The 20,685-nt window shown below is 43.6% G+C and overlaps 1 protein-coding gene across 1 annotated transcript; it reads left to right on the top strand.

The window, feature by feature from the left end:
- The first annotated feature begins 7,588 nt into the window (after positions 1-7,588).
- PRSS23 (serine protease 23) lies at positions 7,589-19,433 on the top strand. The gene is made up of 2 exons (XM_034759000.1): positions 7,589-7,984; positions 16,073-19,433. Exon 2 carries the CDS (start codon positions 16,086-16,088, stop codon positions 17,202-17,204), a length of 1,119 nt encoding a protein of 372 aa, XP_034614891.1. The 5' UTR covers positions 7,589-7,984; positions 16,073-16,085; the 3' UTR covers positions 17,205-19,433.
- The last annotated feature ends 1,252 nt before the right edge of the window (positions 19,434-20,685 follow it).

The following is a 20,685-nucleotide window of genomic DNA, read 5'->3' as shown; positions in this document are numbered from 1 at the left end:
CCTTAAGTCAATGACAGTCTTTCCACTGACTTCAATGGAATTTGGATCAGGTTCAGAATGCCAGATTTCTTCACTTCCATCTCAGAACAGAGGATTCCTTCAGCCAGGAGAAATTATCTCCAGATAGTGCAGTCCATCAGGGCCCCAGCTCTAGGCTGTCTCATTTGCAACTTGTTCATGAGGTGATGACATATGTTAGCAGGTGTGTTATCACTTGATAATACTGCACTGTTAATATACCTTCACCATTATTTAAGTTGCCACTCCTCACTGTTTGCCTACAGAATGGCTTACAGTAACTCAGAGAGCTCAGAATTCAAGATTTTTTTTATGCAGGGGTGGTCTGATTTCACAAGATAGTAGGAGGTCTCGTTTCCTAGGAAATACACGTATGAATAAACTGCAACAACAATGCCTCTAATTTTAACTTAATATCCAAAGGAGGAAAAAGACCAATGCTGTTATCTTACTGCTCCCTTCATCTCCTTTTCCTATTTTCACCAGATACTACAGTGATAAGAGCCTCTGAATACCTAGATTGGTAGGGCTTTACTGTCACTTTAAGGCCCCTTTACACTTCAAGAGTGGCATAATGTGGCTTTAGTGTAAATGAGAATCAAGGCCATGGTCTTTGCACCTTCTCTGATGCTGGCCCCCGCTTTGGACCAGGCTTTCTTGATTTTGTCCATCTGGAATTCTCTCTCTTCTTTTAAATCCTCATTCAAATTCTATCACCCTCCCTTCTCAGTGTCAGGCCTGAGATATGGGTTGTCTGACCTGTTGATTAGAGCCAGAGCCCAGCCTAGTCATTCGAGGCAGAGGACAGAAGCCAAAGCCAGAATCAGAAACCAGGAATTAAGCCAAGGGCCAGAGCTGGAGTTAATAGCCAGAGTCAGAAGCCAATAACCAGAACCAATGTCAGAGCCAGAGTCAGAAGCCAGGCAAGGGAGCTGGGCTGAGGGGATTGGTGCAGGACCAGAATAGGATAGGAGCAGATTGGAGCAATACAGGAACAAGGCAAGCACAGGGTGATTGCAATTGCAAACATAAGCATTGAGCAGCCAGCAACCTACTGCTGCTGCTGAGCTTAAACGTTGACCTGTTGGCTCCATTCAGCCAGTTGGGTGGGCTGGCCAATCAGTCAATTATGCAGCAGTCCATCTGGGCTCATTAACCTGCCTGAAGGCTGTACCAACTAGCCCTGGGGGCTCCTGATGCTGAACACCACAAAACCTTAATACATTTCTCCTCACAACAGCTCTATTAGGTTGGGAAGTGCTGCTACCCCCATTTTTCACATCGGGAATTGAGGCATGAACAGACCAAGTTACTTGTCCAAGGTCTCACAGGGAGCAGAGCCGGGATCTAAACCCAGAACTCCCAGATGCCTCTGTCCATCTCTTCAAGCAACTCCTGCTCCCTTCTTTTAATCGCTAATGATCCCCACCTCCAGCCTCTCTCTTCTTTTTTAATAGTTGTCCAGTGTATTTGTCTTAGATTATAAACTCTTTGGAGCAGGAAATGTGTCTTAATCTGTTTGTAAAGCTGTGTGAATGTATGGTTCAATGTAAACATTTATTAAAAACAATTAAAAAGCTAAAATTGAGGAAGATTTTATTCAAAAGTGTTGGGCGTTGACAGCTATGGGAACCAATTGCCTCAAGATCAATTTTAATTTAAAACTACCGTACCACAGCACTTTACTTGTGGCTTCACCCCTCTGGAAGAGTCCTACAGACTCTATCGAGAGTGGTTTAATTCTCTACTCATATTATCTGTCTGTCAATCTTAAATTTTGCTATAGCACCTGTCAACATAATATCTAAGTGCTACTCTAGGATGGTGCCTGTTTTGGCTTTTGTCTGGAGAATAAGTAATCCCTCTAGAAAGCAACAGAGGGTCCTGTGGCCACAGGGCCCTCTGTTGCTTTTTACAGATTCAGACTAACATGGCTACCCCTCTGATACTTAATCCCTCTAGAGTTATTCATAATCCCTTCTTTCCTAATATTCATTCCCTCTTCCTACTGGCTCAACAGCAGCTGAGGTCCTTGAGATGCCATGGTGATGATAGATGGACTAGATGAGCTCCAAACAAGAGGAATGGGATTTGGGGAGCAGTTGTGTGGAATGCTGAGGACTGAAGGTTCCATGGCAATTGGGAATGACAGTTTGTGCTTTGTGTGCAGTGTTGTTGTAGCTCTGTTGGTCCCAGGCTATTAGAGAGTGTGGTGCACTGGATCAGGTACACCACATGTTGTGATAGGCATGTGACAGGGATCTTGAGAGGGGTGTTGTGGGGAGTGTTGATCACAATAGAAGTGGAGATATGTCTGCAGGTTTTGCAGCTGTTGTTCCGGCAGGGACTGGTGCCGGTTTGAATTGGTGTGTCCTGGTATGTGGGATGATGAGCTTGGAGAGACTGAGGTGTTGTTCGAAGATGTATCTCATCCAGTTCACTAATTGCCCTAATAACAACCATGTGGGTGAAACCAGACAATCACTGTGCTCTCACGTGAATACGATCAAAGACAAAAACACCATATCACCTGTGGGTGAACACTTTTCACAAAGTGATAACTCTATATCTGACCTATCAGTCCTCATCCTCAAAAGAAACCTGCACAACACTTTCAAAAGACAAGCCTGAGAGCTTAAATTTGTAACTTTGCTAGATACTAACAATCATGGACTGAACAGAGACACTGGATTTATGGCTTATTACAACAATGTGTAACTCACTAACATCCTTGTTTTGTCCTATGACTATGGGGTATTAACAGTCACTTCACCTTGAATGGTCCCTTAGGATATGTGCTAACTACTTATGCTAAACAATCTGTTCAATCTTGTATTTAGCAGTGACACTCTGGGTAGGTCTACACTTACTTCCTGGTTCAGCGGCAGGCAATCGATCTTCTGGGATCGATCCCGGAAGTGCTTGCCGTCGACGCCGGTACTCCAGCTCGGCAAGAGGAGTACACGGCATCGATGGGGGAGCCTGCCTGCCGCGTCTGGACCCGCGGTAAGTTCGGACTAAGGTACTTCGAATTCAGCTACGTTATTTACGTAAAAGTGGGGGGTTAGTGTGGGCCAAGCCTCTGAGTGAGTCCCAGTCTACACTACAGAGTTAGGTCGACCTAACTCTGTAAGCGTCTCCCCAAAATGTAACTCCCACCGATATAACTTGCGCACTACACCGATTTAATAACTTCACCTCCATGAGAGGCGTAGCGTTTAGGTCGATGTAGTTAGGTCAACGCAGTGTCAGTGTAGGCACTGCGTTGCTTACATCGACTGTTGCTGCCCTTCAGAAGCCGTCCCACAGTGCCCCACACTGACAGTCAAATCAGTGGAAGCACTCCTGGTGAGGACGTGCACAGCTGACACAAGGAGCGTGGGATGGACATGCAAAAGCAATTTAGTTACTGCAGTGGCTGTACATGGATGTAACTTAGGCCAACTTAATTTTGTAGTGTAGATTTGCCCTTAGTTTCCCAGACCTGAAGAAGAGCTCTGTGTAAGCTCAAAAGCATGTTTCTTTCATCAACAGAAGATGGTCCAATAAAAGATATTACCTCATCCACCTTGTCTATCTAAGTTTGTGCTTCGTCAAAAGAGGAAGAGTGACCTAAAGGCCTGATTTTGTGTGCTGAGCTCCTACACTTAGAGAAGCCCATAGTGAGATATGGTCCCCAGAAGAGGGAGGCTTGCTGAGTGAGTGGTGACTGAGGGCAGTGCACCTGCTGGCTGTTCAGTGGAACTCAAGAACCTTATCAGAAAATTGTTGCAGTGTCTGGTGCCATATGATCCACTGTCACAAGATTTTGCCTCCTCCCAAGGCAGCTGAATATCCTTCTCCATCCATGCAGAATAGCAAAAGTTTTTTTTCCCCTGCCTCACTGAGTCTGTCGCCAAGAACCCTACAGCAGTGAGACTTCATATCTTTAATTAGGGAGCATATGTTTCAGGGCAATAGGAGTTTGAGCTTTATGGCCACAAGGCCAAGAGTAGATTTGAAGCCCCGTTGAACTCTCCCCAGGAAGGGATGGTGATTAATTTATCATCAGTATCGCTCTGGAGGACCATATCCTGGTTCTACTTGTTAACCCTTGTCTAAAGGTGAACTGACTAGTAATATTTCTGGGGTTTGCTAACCATTGCACAATGTGCCATGCTAATTTCCCTCTGAGCTAGTAGTGGCTGACTTAGTACCAACTGCGTCTCCCTGTTTACTTTTTAGTGCCTGCCAGTACATTAACTTGGGTTTCTGATGGCGCTGCTTAGAGTAGGTCTTTGGAAATCAATATGTGATGCTGTAATCAGCCATTTTAGGGAAGCAAGGATACGTGCTGAAGCCAAACTGGGTGACGTCATGCACAATTAATATGTATTTCTAACTGTGTTGTCCCCCTTGCTCTTTCCAACCTTCACTTTAAAATCCTTTTGTGAATCCAAATAGGTCACTCTCATTGGCTGACAGGGCACCTAGAATCTGGGATTGGTGAAGTATCTGTATATTCTTTGAACTGAGGTTCCAGCACCATCTCAGCTCCTAAGAGTATGCACGCTGAAAAGCAATTTTTGGCTTATTTAAGTAGAGTTTTCTCTGCATTTCAAGCTTTACTAGTTCTTTGTAACGTTAGGATTAGAGAGAAGGCTCGAGTCAGCACACAAATTGATTCCTGAAGAATGTATACTTATTGCATGGACTAATGGAAATCAGCAGGGAATTCTGGCAAAAATGACAGGGATTTCCCCCTCAAATCTGCAGGATTTTTGCATCTGTGTTTGTATCTGTTTTTCTTGGCTCTTCTTTTCTCTTCCTGCCAGATATCATTATAAAGATTCAACAAAGATGGGCAATTAAAAATAAAAATAGACATAATATATCATACAAATAATTAGAATCATATATTTGCATGATGTGGCAATAGCTTTGGGATACACTGCAGAGCTGTGTGACAAAATGCATTTGAACTCATCCTGCAAACATGCATGTGAGTAAATTAACGCACGTGATGAGTCCCACTGATGTTACTACTTGGGTGTGTGAGGTCAAACGTGTGGGAAAGCATTCACCAGTCAGAACAGGGGTCAGCAAACTATGGCCCATGGGCCACATCCGGCCCGTCAGACCATTTAATCTGGTCCTCAGCTCCCGCCAGGGAGCGGGGTCGGGAGTTTACCCTGCTTTGGTGCTCCAGCCGGGGAGCAGGGTTAGGGGTTTGCCCCGCTCCGCACAGCTCCCAGGAAGCAGCTGGTATGAGCCCCCTCCAGTTCCTACGTAGTACAGGGAGGCGTGGCCCCGCGGCTCTGCGAGCTGCCCCGTTTGCAGACTCTGCCCCCGCAGTTCCCGACAAATAGGAGCTGCAGGGGTGGGGCCTGCGGATGGGGCAGCACGCAGAGCCGCCTGGCTGCGCCTCGGAGCCAGAGGAGGGACATGCTTCTAGGAGCTGCTTGCGGTAAGCACCACCCGGATCCTACACCCCTGAGTCCCCCCCCATGTCCCAACCCCCTGCCACAGCCCTGATTCCCCTTCCACCCTCCGAACCCCTCGATCCCAGCCCAGAGCCCCCTCTTGTACCCCAAGCCCCTCATCCCCAGCCCCACCTCTGAGCCCGCACCCCCAGCCAGAGCCCTCATCCCCCCATGCTCCAACAGCCTGCCCATCCCTGATCCCCCTCCCGCCCTCTGAACCCATTGGTCCCAATTCGCAGCCCCCTCCTGCCCCCCAAAACCCTCATCCCTAGCCCCACCCCAGAGCCCGCACCCCCAGCCAGAGCCCTCCCACCCCTCCTCTGTACCCCAACCCCCTACCCCAGCCCTGATCCCCCTCCCGCCCTCCGAACCCCTCGGTCCCAGCCTGGAGCCCCGTCCTTCACCCCAAACCCCTCATCCCCAGCCCCACCCAGAGCCCTCAGACCCCCCGCACCCCAACCCGGAGCTCCCTCCCGCACCCTGAACGCCTCATTTTGGCCCCACCCCAGAGCCTGCACCCCCAGCTGGAGCCCTCGCCCCCTCCTGCATCCCAACCCCCCAATTTCGTTAGCATTCATGGCCCATCATACAATTTCCATACCCAGATGTGACCCTCAGGCCAAAAAGTTTGCCCACCCCTGAGTCAGAACCTTCTTTATTAAACTGAATAAGTAAAATTTGTACACAGGGAGAAATCCTGTTCCCATTGAAGGCAGTAGCAAACTCCCATTGACGTCAGTGGGGTCAGAATTTCACCCATAAAATTCATACTTATACCTTAAGGTCTGGTCCCAAAGCCGTTATTAGTGTGAGTACCTGCCCATCCTGCCTTTACTTTGAATTGACCAGCTGACTCCTGCAAGATAAGTTAAGGCCTATAATTATCATTTATAATAACATCCTTTATTAAGCAATAATATCACAATTGTACACTAACAGCCGTGAACACGGCAGCCTCACTATTGTAAGTTGTGCTTTAGACCATAACTGCAGAATTCAGTGTGCTGCAGTACGGGTGTGAAAAGCCGAGTGTGGGTTAGTTAGAGGGAGTCAGCTGGTTTCCCATCTATTTTATTCATCTGATTAAGATCGTAAATTTCTCAGGCTAGGTCTACACTACCCACCTGAATCGGTGGGTAGAAATTGCTCTCTCGGGGATCGAATTAGCGCGTCTCGTCGGGACTCGACAATTGATCCCCGAATCGACGCTCTTACTCCACCAGCGGAGGTGGGAGTAAGCGCCGTCGACGGGGAGCCGCGGAGGTCGATTTTGCCGCCGTCCTCACAGCGGGGTAAGTCGGCTCCTATACCTCGAATTCAGCTACGCGAATAGCTGACCCCCCCCCCCCCGTAGTGAAGACCTGCCCTCAGGGAAGGTATCAGAGGGGTAGCCGTGTTAGTCTGAATCTGTAAAAAGCAACAGAGGGTCCTGTGGCACCTTTGAGACTAACAGAAGTACTGGGAGCATAAGCTTTCGTGGGTAAGAACCTCACTTCTTCAGATGCAAGTGAAGAAGTGAGGTTCTTACCCACGAAAGCTTATGCTCCCAGTACTTCTGTTAGTCTCAAAGGTGCCACAGGACCCTCTGTTGCTTCCCTCAGAGAAGGATCCCTGCCTTTTTCCATGGCAATCAAAGCCCTGCGTCTTCACATATGGCAGTGACAAGCTCGGTATTGACGCCACCGTGGATCGGGGTAGGCGGCACCTCCCGCGCAGAGGACCGGGAGCTTTGGGATCCAGTTTTCAAACAGCGAACCAAGCGCCGGACAATCACCCAAAGCCGATTAGGCATTGGCCGTTCCCTGCGGCTGGAAAGGAGCTGCGGGCTGCCCCGAGGATTTTTGGAGGGGGGGTGGGCAGAGGATCTTCGCCAGAGAAATGCCCGCTTGGAAGGGGGGAGCGCACCTTGCATCTTTGCAATTCTCCCCTCGGTGCGGGTGCAGGGACGCGGAAAGGCGGCCGCTGGCTCCTCTTGGCGCAGCGAGTGCGCACAGACGGGGGTGTGTGTGTGCGGGGCGTGGGGGGGCTGCGCGGGGGGAGGGGCAGTGGCTCTGCACACCAGGCCAGCCTCCTGCGAGCTCCAGCAATCCGGAGTGCGGGTGGGTTGGGTCACATGGCGCCTGCGCTGCTGAGGCGCCAGTCGCTGTTCGCAGGAAAGTTTTGGTAGCAGCAGCAGGAGCCGGAGGGCTCTAGGGTGACACCTGCAAGGAGGACTTAGCTGCCTCTTCCAGTCTCCCCCCCTCTCGGAAGCTTTCTAGCCAATGCAGGAGAGTTGTGCATTGGGGATCGCGAGGGAAATGCAACTGGAAACCCCGAAGTGTGTGTAGGAACCTGAGCATTTCACTGAGGGGGTGATAGGAGGAGGCAGGTCTGAGTCAGCGAGAGATTCCATCAGAAGGCATCAGAGCAGCCTGGAGTTATGGGACCAGACCCTTCACCTGCCTGATCTTGCTCAGAAGGACACGTAGCTGTAAACCTGACTGAGCCTTGCATGTGAGGCGGCGGTAAGTAAAGCGATCCTGGACATTAAGGTTTTGGAAAGGAGTGCAAGTGTAAACCGACCTGGCTGGCATATGCTCTGCACAAAGCTAGAAGGGGACAGTTCCTTCTGGGGCGGGGGATGCTGACTTTTTTTTAAGGGGGAGTCGTTGGGTCTATAACTTTTGCAAGCTATAAACAATCTGCTACCAAAAAAAAAAATGCAAATTCCTTCAGCAGATCACTGATCCATGGATCAGTATTAGCTGAGGGTGGACAAAGGGTATTGGATGAGGATAACCAAGTTGCCTAGATAAGATGTGTTAAAATATTACTAACTATCTCTTTACTCGGTTAAAATAGTTTTTGTGCTGAGAAAGGTACAAGTACAAAATCTCACCGAGATCTAATCATCAGACATAGTTGACAGGGACAAAATAGAAGAGTAATTTCAGGCTAGAAGATGCGGAATCCAAAGTCAATATCACATTTCCTAATTGAGAAATAGTCTTGGGACCTTTAGACTGGTGCAGTTTATTTATGAAATCATTGGCACTAGTTATCAGAAAGAAACTAGCCAGTACATTAAATAGAATCCAGGGAATTATTTCATGACAGCTGTCTTTCCTCCACTGATTTTGCCTGCCCTCAGTTTTGTTCACACATTTTTAGGAAGCATAAGGCAATTTCTTTGGGTGGAAATTAATGTTTAACTCTTATCTACATGAATGTGAACACACCTTGGCCAACCTCCCTCCCCTCAAAAATATATCTAGCAAACAAAAAGTAGAATAATGTTTCTTCATGGATTCTGATTGTGAACTGAAATCACCTAACTCCTGAAACTATAGTATCAGTATTTGTTGGATGCAAACACTTCTTTTTCAAGCTATAATCATTCATCATCAGTTGTTAATTTTTAAAGAAAAGAAAAAACATGCCTAGTAGAAGTGACATTGTGCAAATTACATCATTTCGAAATACAAACAGGGACTGGCAGAGCATCTTATGAGAAAATAGCTGATAAAAAATCATGTTTGCTTTATTTCACACTGGGTGACACCCAGGAGACATTCACGATAGCCAGCAGCTGGAGCAAGTTCTCCTAGGTAAGGAGTTGCGGTGCTGAGCTCTGCACTGAATGGCTGCAGGTCTATTGATAATCCATTTTTGTTAAAGAAAGATATTAAATTAGCTGTATTTTAGGCTATTGCTACAACTGGGGACGTTCAGTCTTGTTCTGAGGGTGGGTGATAGCTTGAAGGAGATCTGCTTTGTAATGTCCCATAGGGCAATGGCTCTCAACCTTTCCAGAGTACTGTACCCCTTGCAGGAGTCTGATTTGTCTTGCGCATCCCCAAGTTTCACCTCACTTTAAAACTATTTGCTTACAAAATCAGACATAAAAATACAAAAGTGTCACAGCACACTACTACTGAAAAATTGCTTCCTTTCTTATTTTTACCATATAATTATAAAATAAATCAACTGGAATATAAATAATGTACTCTCATTTCACTGTATAGTATATAGAGCAGAATAAACAAGTCATTGTATGAACTTTTATTTTGTACTGATGTGGCTAGTGCTTTTTATGTAGCCTGTTGTAAAACTAAGCAAATATCTTAGATGAGCCGATGCACCCCCTGGAATACCTCTGTGTACCCCTGGTTGAGAACCACTGTCAGAGGGAACAGTGTTTTGGCAACTGCAATAATGCCTGTCACACTACATTACAGTGTGTATTGCTCAGGTTGGTTGATATCAGTGACCATGTGTATCATCACTTGCAATTTGCTAGTTTAGAGAATGGTCCATAATCTGTGATCCTGTGTAATGAAAACCAAACCTATTTTATAGCAAGGGGAAAAAATGGATGGGGGTGGGTGAGTGGGGAGGCAGACAGAAAAATCTTCTAAAGAAATTGAACTAATTGGTAAAAATATAAATATGGTTCTATTTCTTTTTTTGTGTCACTCTAGTACATGTGCCAAAATGCCCGCTGTGCCTACTGTATATGTTGGCAGATATCTCTGGCTTGCTAGTATCAAAATCTGTTTCAGGTTTTCCAGCAATTCTCTTCTTATAATCTTCAAACTAGTGGAGAAGGGACGGAGTGAGTGAAACTTTACTCAGCCACTGGCCTCACTGTTCAGTGTCACTGACAGACTAATGCATATGTATTATGTTTTAATTGCACTGGGGGCTTTGGTAGCTCTTAAACTGGTGCTCGGTTAGTTCTGTGTTTTAACAAGTTTCATGACTAAGAAACGCAGCTGAGGTATTTTGGCACAGTGGTAACAGTAATTTGGTTCATTTCTGTCATTTGGATTGAGGTAGGTTTTGATTGGGTTTTTTGTCACAGCCCTATGGAAAAACTTTCTTCATTTCAAAATGTAATGGAGACTAGTCTGGTCATAGGATTTCACACTGTACGTACCAGGATTTATTTTCATTTTACAGTCTATTACGAGTACCACCCCTGAATGAGGAACTCTTCCAAAAATGTACTTGCTTATTAGAAGATGATTCATGTATACTCCGAACAAGGCAGTTCTCTTTCCCCAGCATTTTCTTAAGGCATGCCTGTCTATTGCAGACAGGAAAATGTGTCTGCAAGTGTCCTAGTAGCATGAGGAGCCCCAGAGTAGCAGTCAGTGTTTCCATTCCCAAAGCAATTGTAATGCCATTATCACACTTGATCATGTACAAAACACTTTCTGGAGGTTCCTATCCTGCATAGCAGAGCAATATTTTGTATTGAGTAAAAGAGTATGCAGCACTTCTGACATAATTCACTAAAGTGTTATTGTAGCCATGTTGGTCCCAGGGTATGAGAGAGACAACGGTAGGTGTGGTAATGTCTTTTATTGGACACTCTGGTTACCTTCTCCAGACCCGAGGAAGAGCTTGAAAGCTTGTCCCTTCCACCAACAGAAGTTGGTCCAGTAAAAGATATTACATCACCTCCATTGTCTCTCTCAGAATTCAATAAAAACAGAATAATAGTTTCTACAGTATAAACAATTGTACATTACAAAACAGTATTCTCACCAATGAACTAAAAATATGTTACAGTAATCAGTCAAAACGTGCTTCATTTCTTTTCCATTTTATCTTGTTTTCTGACATCTTTGAGCAAGACTTGCAAAATAATCATTATTTGAATCTAGTTCAAGGGTAATATGGCACAGAAATGTGCTGCCTACTATTTATTTTCTTTAAAACTAGAAATGAAGGGGTAAATACTAGGCTCCCTTGGAATAAATTTGGCATGGTGCCTAATTTTGGTTTCAGAATTAGGGAACATCCACTAGCTTTAAAAAATAGACTCATGTTTCCCTCAGACAACTTTTTAAGATGATTCCCCCACATGGAAAGAAATGACATGCAGTGGTTTGCATCCCATGATAAATTGTACAAAATTTGTTCTACTTACTGTACATCCGAATAGGCTTGTTTAGATATATATCTACCTGAATTTCTTAGGTTTTAACAGTGAAACAATAGTAATTTATTATCTGGATACATTACACAGATTGAAACAAATGTCCCGCTCTGTAATCAGTTTTGGCTGCTAATCTGACACAGAAGCTTTTGATTTTTTTCTCTCTAGTATCTTATTTATGTTTTGATAAGAACTGAGATACTAGCTGATGAAACGGCCTTTACATCCAATAAACTCACAATGGGATCAGGCAGCACTAAAGACAGGGAAAAGTTACAGGAAGCTTTACACAAATGCATTAATTGCTGTAAAGCCCGCTTTAAAAAAGTTCAGAGTAGGCCCAGATGTGATTCATTCTTTTGAAACGTGTTTTCTGGGCACATGTACAGTTCCAACACACTCATCTTCTTATTCTCCTCATTGGAAGGCTACCCTCTGCTGGCTGAAACTACATTTACACAGAGAAGGGGAAACGTGCAGCTTTGGACAAATGATGGTCTACAGCAGTGGTTTTCAACCTGTGGTCCGCAGACCCTAGGGTTCCATAGACTCTGTCTAAGATTTCCAAAGGATTTCATAACTCCATTTGAAAATTTTTAAAAGTCTGCAAATGAAAAAAGGTTGAAAACCACTGGTTTACAGCATGAAACAGTTTCATTCCCCCCCTTCTGCCCACTCCTAAATAAACCAGCTAAGGGTGAGTGGCAATTGTGTCCCCAGGAATGGCTTTCTATGACAAATTAATTAAAAAGGAATCCGATGTGTATGTGTGAAACTTCATCTGTCTTAAGGGGAGATCTTCATGTTGCTCTAGAACTCCGGGAAAGACAGAGGACCAAAAAGAAGCATGTTAGTGTGCAATTCCAGTAATGGGATACATTACTTTGTGCACTACCTAGCCAGAATGACATCTATACTAAGTTCCTAATGGTTCCCATATATGGTCCTCCCTATCACAAATAAGGTTAGCTCTCAGCTGACTAATGCAAGAACATATGGTCTACAGAGCTGGAATGGTAAGATTTGTTTTTGTTAGTTTATTATTCTGTACTTTTCTTCTCACTATATATACAACCAATGCTCACTATGCCATCTTTCTGCCAATTTGCGGCTGCCTAATTCATTAGATTTAGCAAGACCCCGCCAGTTTCCAATATTAATCCAACACTTTGCTGTCTAAATCGTGTATGTGTGTAAGTTCAGGATGCAAGGAAGGAAAGGGAGCATGAGAAGTTAACATTTCTAGCTGAATAAATGGGCAGCCATTTCCCAGTTTTATGAGGTCTCTGATTTTGTGATTATTATTGATATTCAAGGCTGGCTAAGATTTTCCAGATGTTCCAGAAGTGACTAATGATGGTGGGTACCTAACATCATGCAGCCTTCAAAGGGTGGGGGCTCAACACTTTCTGAAAATCAGGCACCTTTAAGGTGTCTATCATTTGGCATTCAAAAATCGAGGCACCCAAAATCACTAGTTATTTCTGAAAATCGTATAACCACTTCTGGGGCTAGGAACTGGGGCATTATGCTCAGCCCCCATTCACCAAGTCTATAATCTACACATCTTATCTGCTTTTTAGTGGTGTGACAGAAATCTAATTTGCTGTGAAACGCAGCTTATGTCCTGAATGTAAGAAGGCCATGCTAGGTCAGACCAATGGTCAGTCTAGCCCAGTATCCTGTCTTCTGACAGTGGCCCATGCTGGATACTTCAGGGGGAATGAACAGAACAGGCGAATTATTAAGTGGTCCATTCCCTGTTGTCCAATCCCAGCTTCTGCCACTCAGAGGTTTAGTTGTGTCCCTGACCATTTTGCCTAATAGCCATTGATGGACCTTTCCTCAATGAACTTATCTAATTCTTTTTTGAACACAGTTATACTTTTGGCTTTCACAACGTCCTCTGGAAATGAATCCCACAGGTTTACTGTGCGTTGTGTGAAGAAGTACTTCATTATTTTTGTTTTAAATTTGCTGCCTCTTAGTTTCATTGGGTGGCCCCTGGTTCTTGTGTTATGTGAAGGGGTAAATAACGCTTCCCTATTCACACCCTTTTTCCACACCATTCATGATTTTATAGACCTCAATCATATCCCCTCTGAGTTGTCACTTTTCTAAACTGAACAGTCCCAGTCTTTTTAATCTCTCCTCATATGGAAGTTGTTCCATCCCCCTAATCATTTTTGTTGCCCTTTTCTCAACCTTTTACAATTCTTATATATATATATATACTTGAGATGCGGCAACCAGAACTGTACACAGTTTTCAAGGTGTGGGCATACCATGGATTCATATAATGGCATTATGATATTTACTGTCTTATTATCTGTCCCTGGCCTAATGGCTCCTAACTTTCTGTTAGCTTTTTTGACTGCCATTGCACATTGAGCAAATGTTTTTGAAGATCTATCCACAATGACTCCTAGAGCTCTTTCTTGAGTGGTAACAGCTAATTTAGACCCTGTCATTTTGTAATATAGTTGGGATTTTATGTTTTCCAATGGGCATTACTTTGCACTTACCAACACTGAATTTCATCTGCCATTTTATTGGCTAGTCACACAGTTTAGTGAGGTCCTTTTGTAACTCTTCACACTCAGCTTTGGATGTAACTGTCTTGAGTAATTTTGTATTGTCTGCAAACTTTGCTACCTCTCTGTTTACCCCCTTTTCCAGATCATTTATGAATATGTTGAACAGCACTGGTCCCCGTACAGATCTTTGGGGGAACCCGTTATTTACTTCTGTCCGTTGTGAAAACTGACCATTTATTCTTACTCTTTGTTTCTATCTTTTAACCAGTTACTGATCCATGAAAGGACCTTCCCTCTTATCCCATGACTTCTTACTTTGCTGAAGAGCCTTTGGTGAGGGATTTTCTGAAAGTCCAAGTGCATAATATCGACTGGATCACCCTTATCCACATGCTTGTTGACCCCGTCAAAGAATTCTAATAGATTGATGAGGCATGATTTCCCTTTACAAAAAACATATTGACTCTTCCCTAATAGATCATGTTCATTCTGAAAGATGAGCTTTGCGTACCTTTGTCTTAGTATCGATTACTACAAATGATGCTGACTGTAAAATTATCCAGAAATAATATTTGAATCAGACACCTTTGTCCTCTGCCAGCCCATGGTTCCCGAAAGGCTCCCCAGCACAGCTTAGGAACAGAGAACTGGTTTGTAAAGAGTTGGGGAGACTTATTTTCTTTTTAGTTCTTTGACACCTTCTGCAACTGTTTGTTGTAGTTTATTCACTTGAGGCATTTCAGGAATGATCATGCAGCCATTATCAGTGTAACCAGCCGGGTTTCAATATACATAAACTCAACATAATTGTGATGTTTTGTTTGTATAATCCTTGTTCAAGAGAAGTTCTGCCTGCCTTCTTGCACCGAGCAGTATGGCTCCTGCAGCGATTCAGCTGTATGGCTAATTTTCAAATCAACTTCAGTTACACATTTTCTTTGTTCTCTGCTGCTTGAGACACTCTGCCTGTGGTTCATAAACAATTTACAGTCCCTCTGCGCTGTGAGAGGGTTGGTTTGCATTTCTAATTAATTTGATTTACTGTGGAATAAGTCAATATGTTAGCTGAAAGTTCCTTCAGTACCTATAATCTTTTCTTCATTAGCTACCCTCACATAATAGCCAGATCTTCCCCAGGCAAGCCTAAGGGGTAAAGTCTGTTAAGTAGACTAGAAACCCTCCTCTGTCTTAAACTGCAGGGGAAGCAAGCCTCTAATATACCAATGCTACAGAAAAATGCCACCCATGTATTTACTTCATCCACTTGATTAATTGTTAACCAAGATTATAAGCCCCTTGGAGCAGGAGTCCTCTATTTACTGCTTGTTTGTACAGTGCCTGGCACTGTGGGATCCTGATCTCAGTGAGGGCCTCTAGGGGTTACTGTAATGTACATAATGGATTAAAAGTCAATTCATTGTAGCTTCTGAATGCAGGTATATGCTAATAGCCTGGCATTTTTTTCTGCTCCTCTAAAGATGCTGAGTACCTGCAGTTCCCACTGATGTCAATGGGAGATGCTGGTGCGCAGCACCTCTGGAGAACCAGGAGGCCACCTATTTACAACTGTGTAGCCAAATTTAGATGTAGTTTCCTAATCTTGGCACCCACATTTGAAAGTGCCAGCCTGAGGGGTTTGTTACAATGTATACATTAACCTAGCAGACAGCCTAATACCCAGTAAAAGAGGAATTTGAAACAATTGGGACCATTAAAATTCCTGGTTGGGAGCAGGGAATTCTTCTTAGGGGGCTTATGAAGTGGAGTCTGCAGGCTGGGTGATCTAGGCTGCCTGACATAAAATTGTGCTATACCTACAATGCTACCAGGTTGCTAAGAACAGAAAAACAATCAGTTGATATCTCAGGGCTGGCAGTAGGCCACATAAATAATCCCAAGGTCAAGTACAAGCTTTAAATGAGCTATGATGTATTATACAGAACTTTTCCTTCCCACAGTTACAAATGGTCTGATCCTGTGCACTGACTTCAATAGGATCAGGATTTAGCCTTAAGTAGGGATAAAATTTCAGAACAATGCCAGGCATTTTGTTTGGCTAGCAAACTATTGCTTTGCAATGGTGAATGAATGTTTGCTTTAATAACCAGAGGATTCTTTTCTTTCCCCAGATTGGTGTTCAGCATGGCAGGTGTGCCAACTTTGATCCTCTTCCTGTGCACTGTTAAGGATGTTCTACCCTCCAATTCCCGCTGGAAACCAACCTGGCCGTCTTACAAAGTTCCAGTAATCCTGCCACAATCTACCCTTAATCTAGACAAACCACAGTTTGATGCAGAAACCAAACTGGAGGTAGTATCCTCTTGCGGCCTAGAGTGCCACAAGCGTTCCCCGCTGCCGACGTATGAAGAAGTGAAGGACTACCTGTCCTATGAGACCTTGTATGCCAATGGTAGTCTTGTTGAAACTGAAGTAGGCATTTACATTATCAGCCGTGGCGGTGATGGGTCACAAAGCAGATCTCGAACAAAGAGGCAGATCTATGGCTACGACAGCAGGTTTAGCATTTTTGGCAAGGACTTCTTGTTGAATTACCCTTTCTCCACTTCAGTGAAGTTGTCCACAGGTTGCACGGGGACACTGGTGGCAGAAAAGCACGTCCTTACCGCAGCTCACTGCATCCATGATGGCAAAAGTTACGTCAAAGGAGCCCAGAAACTGAGGGTGGGCTTCCTGAAGCCTAAAGTGAAACATGGTAACAAAGGAGCTAATATCACGAGCTCAACAATGCCTGCAAAAATGAAATTCCAGTGGATCCGAGTGAAACGGACACACGTCCCTAAAGGATGGATCAAAGGAAATGCCAACGATATCGGCATGGATTATGACTATGCCCTGTTGGAGCTCAAGAAGCCACACAAAAGAAAATTTATGAAGATAGGTGTGAGCCCACCAGCTAGACAGTTGCCTGGAGGGAGGATTCACTTCTCTGGCTATGACAATGATCGCCCGGGAAATCTGGTTTACCGTTTCTGTGACGTCAAAGATGAAACATTTGACCTCTTGTATCAGCAGTGCGATGCCCAGCCAGGGGCGAGCGGGTCTGGGGTGTATGTGAGGATGTGGAAGAGACAGCATCAGAAATGGGAGCGTAAAATTATTGGAATATTTTCAGGGCATCAGTGGGTGGACATGAATGGCGCCCCACAGGATTTCAATGTGGCTGTTCGCATCACACCCCTCAAATATGCACAGATCTGTTACTGGATCAAAGGCAACTATCTTGACTGTAGGGATGGATAAAGACAATGAACCTTCCAGAAAGCACTTAATAGCCTTAATTACTTATCCAAGGAAAAGCCAAACTTCTATTGTTACGAATATGTGTGATTCTACTTTGAAACACCTGGACATAATTTATAAAATTACAAGCAGGCCACCTTGTTCTTTGGAAGGTGATTGTGTGACATAATTGCAGTTAGAAAATGTTAATTTGAGGAGGTAGAAAAACTGTTGGGAGGGGAGAGCTCAGGTGGAATTGCTGACTTTGCAGTTCTAGCAATTTAAGATTAACTTGGAGGTTGGTAAACAATGCAAAATCTGAAGGGTCTCCAAAGAGTTGTATGAAAGGAATGCTGTCGGGTAACTCACACCTGCTTTGTTTGTACCCCAAACACAGAATTAATAGAAATGTTTTAATCTGAAATTTTAAATGAAAATATTTCTATTATATCGGAGGTAAAAAAGGGTGTTTAACAACAAACCCCCACCTGCAGTGTTTGCCACCCAAACGTTGCCGTATTGTGCTAGTGCATGAGAACCAGAGTGCAAGAGAGACTAGGCTTACATTGTTGAAGATGAATGTCATGCAAATAACATATAGGGTAAATAAATAGATGTGATTTTTTCCAGTTTTAACGTTTGAGTGATTTGAGGCTTTATGAGTAACATAGGTAAGAAAATACTTTTTAAACATCTAGGCCATAATCATGCAAAGCCAGGCATGCATGGAATTTGAGTCACGCAAGCGGTGCCATTGAGTTCTGCTCACTTAAATAGAGTTATACATGGGATTAAATTTTTAGCATCTGGGCCACAATTGTTAACATGACAGTGTCCCTATACGTATATTGTGTAGAAGGTGTATAGGGGGAAGAGAGTTGTTTCCTTTTATGACTTATCTAGATTTTTAATCATGGAAAATGTCTAGCTGTCAGCGTCCCCTCCAGCAATGCAAGCCCTTTGGGAGAGGAGAAGAACCATCCTTAGTCTTCTTGGCTTCCTAAGTTGTAAGGCCTTAAAGTAAATAGAAGGAGAGAGGATGATGTAGTTGTTACTGCATTTTTCCTTCCATCCCTTGGAAATCAATGCCCTTCTTCCCACAAATGGATGAGAAAGAAGGAAAAGTTTTGTTAATTAGATTTTTATGTGTATCTCGCTCACCCCACTTTGACAGAGTACCTTAACCCAGATCTTGACTTCTTATTTTTTCTTACAGCATTTGGGACAGTTTTCTTTAAACATTGCAAGTTATGAGCCGTTCTTGACACACAAAGCTCACCAGTTCTGCAGCTGTAATAGAGCTAATTGAAAGAGCCAAATTGTAGGACGTAATCTGAAATATGGATAAAATGATGCACTGGTGTCTCTTGTAGACCTTGATGCCTGTAATTTTACTGTAGCAAAATTATAATTCCAGCAAGAACTACCTTGTTATGGGTTGAAAAAACCCAGACAAATACTTTTGTGCAGCAAATAATGTCAGTAAAACAAAGAACTTTCGACACATAATATTTCTCAGGTGGATTACACCACTGTATTTCAGTAACATTGCTAGGCTGGTGTCATGGCAGCCTGTCACCACTCTTTAAATAGGAAGGTGGACACTGGTTCAAACTCCAGTCTCCATTCCATCCATGCATCTCCCGCTAACTTCTGAAGCTCGTTGAGCTATGCACAGATGTTACCGGGGCAAAGAGCAGCACTGTCCAGGAAAATGGCTGAGTTGAGCAAGATTGAGTCTAGGTAGGCTTGTTCCTGAGCTTTATACGAAAATTGTAATTCATTTAAGCCTTATTTTTCTTTCACTTTACTAATTTTTGTGGTGTGGGAAAACACACTCCTGATGGTGCTTTATCTTTCTAGAGGCTTTGGCTCTAGTTCTGAAAGCCATTTTTGCAAGAGCAGCCTAAAGATGTTTTTGATAGCAGGTGCAGTGTTCAAAACTGTGGTACCCTTCCTTGCTGGGTGTTTGAACTCAGATACATACAGTTACTAATGCTTTAAAAATATGAGTAATCACCATATGTATTTGACAGACTTCTTCTGCCTTTTTTATTCTAGATTTACTTTATTTTGTGGCTGTTAGCCGGAGCACTTCTGTTTGAATGTATCACAGTGAATAAAGAAAAGTATTGGAATTTCAGTGCAGACACTCTTGTACTTGTACCATACCTGGGTTTGTAACTTCAGTCTCTTTTAGCTGTTACTTATTTGTAAAGACATTCAAATACAAGCACAGTTGTATCCACATCCTCGATGCTGTTTCTTCATTTATTTCCTTTCAGCTTTCTTTCCTCCACAGTCATTGCAGATAATCAAATGTATTTCAGTAGAGAGGATTTTTTAACCCTACTGAAAGGCCTCTGGAAATCCTCGCCTGCATGGGATCATTGCATTTCCAAAACAAGAGTCATAGGATCATCTTCAAGATGAAAATGACCTATTACAGCACATAATCAAACTCATTCTTAGTGTAACTCCATTGAAGTAAAGGGAGGAATTTGGCCCAATTATTCCATCTCCTGCAAGTACAGGATATAGTCCCATGACAAAGAATATAATGGACCTGATTTTCCTCCTCTCACATTGGTGTAAGTTGGAAATAACCCCTTTGACAACAATAGTAACAGTGAGAGGAGAACAGGTCATTGAGTGACAATATGTTGCATGCCTTGAATTTTGGTTTTAGATGTACAAGATGGTGTGTGCAATTTTGAGAATTTAGTTCCTGATTCATTGAAACACATAAGCACATGCTTACTTCCCATTAAAGCACGTTCTTAAGTGCTTTGCTGGACTGAGGCCTTAGCTCCCAGGTATTCTAAAGTATCTTAATATAAATATAGAGATGCTGTTAAGGCTGGTGGAGTGAACATTTTCAGTAGGCAAACCAACTGGTATGTATAATTTTTTATCAGTCGAATTACCAGCATGCTTATGCAGCAAGTTTAGAAAGAGGTCGTGGGGGATCACTTGCCTCTTACCGTAATGCCAGGCATGCACTAGGTTTTTAATGAGAAACTCAAGGGAATTTGTAGACATTTTGGGTGGAATTTTCATATGTGCTCAGCATCGGCTTAACTGCTCCCAGTCACTTCAGTGGAAGTTTTGCCACTGTTTTCAGTGGGAGCAGACTGAGGCCAATGATTTTTTTTTAGGCCAGTGGTTTTGAAAATCCCGCTCTCTGAATGTATTTATCTTGATGTTATAATTGGGGCATATTTTAACGAGAGAAAACCAGCTCATCAAGGGGGCAAAAATAACTTTTTTTTTAAAAAGGCACAATACGGTAAACCACATCTAACAATATACCACATTGCTTTTATATCTCAGTATAGTGTGGAGAAGGAACCTGGATATTCTGGTTAGTTTTAGATTCTGGTATATGGAAAGGATTATATGGGATGAAGCGAACCTCTCCTGTTACAGCATCCTTACAAGGCTGACATAGGGTAAGTCCTGGTTAGTCTGAAATAACTCTCCCCTCTGGATGGAGGGGTTG

The sequence above is a fragment of the Trachemys scripta genome, chromosome 1, assembly GCF_013100865.1.
Source record: "Trachemys scripta elegans isolate TJP31775 chromosome 1, CAS_Tse_1.0, whole genome shotgun sequence".
Classification (NCBI taxonomy): domain Eukaryota; kingdom Metazoa; phylum Chordata; order Testudines; family Emydidae; genus Trachemys; species Trachemys scripta.
Note: the sequence above shows the minus strand (reverse complement) of the source record. Positions and strands in the feature narration are given on the sequence as shown.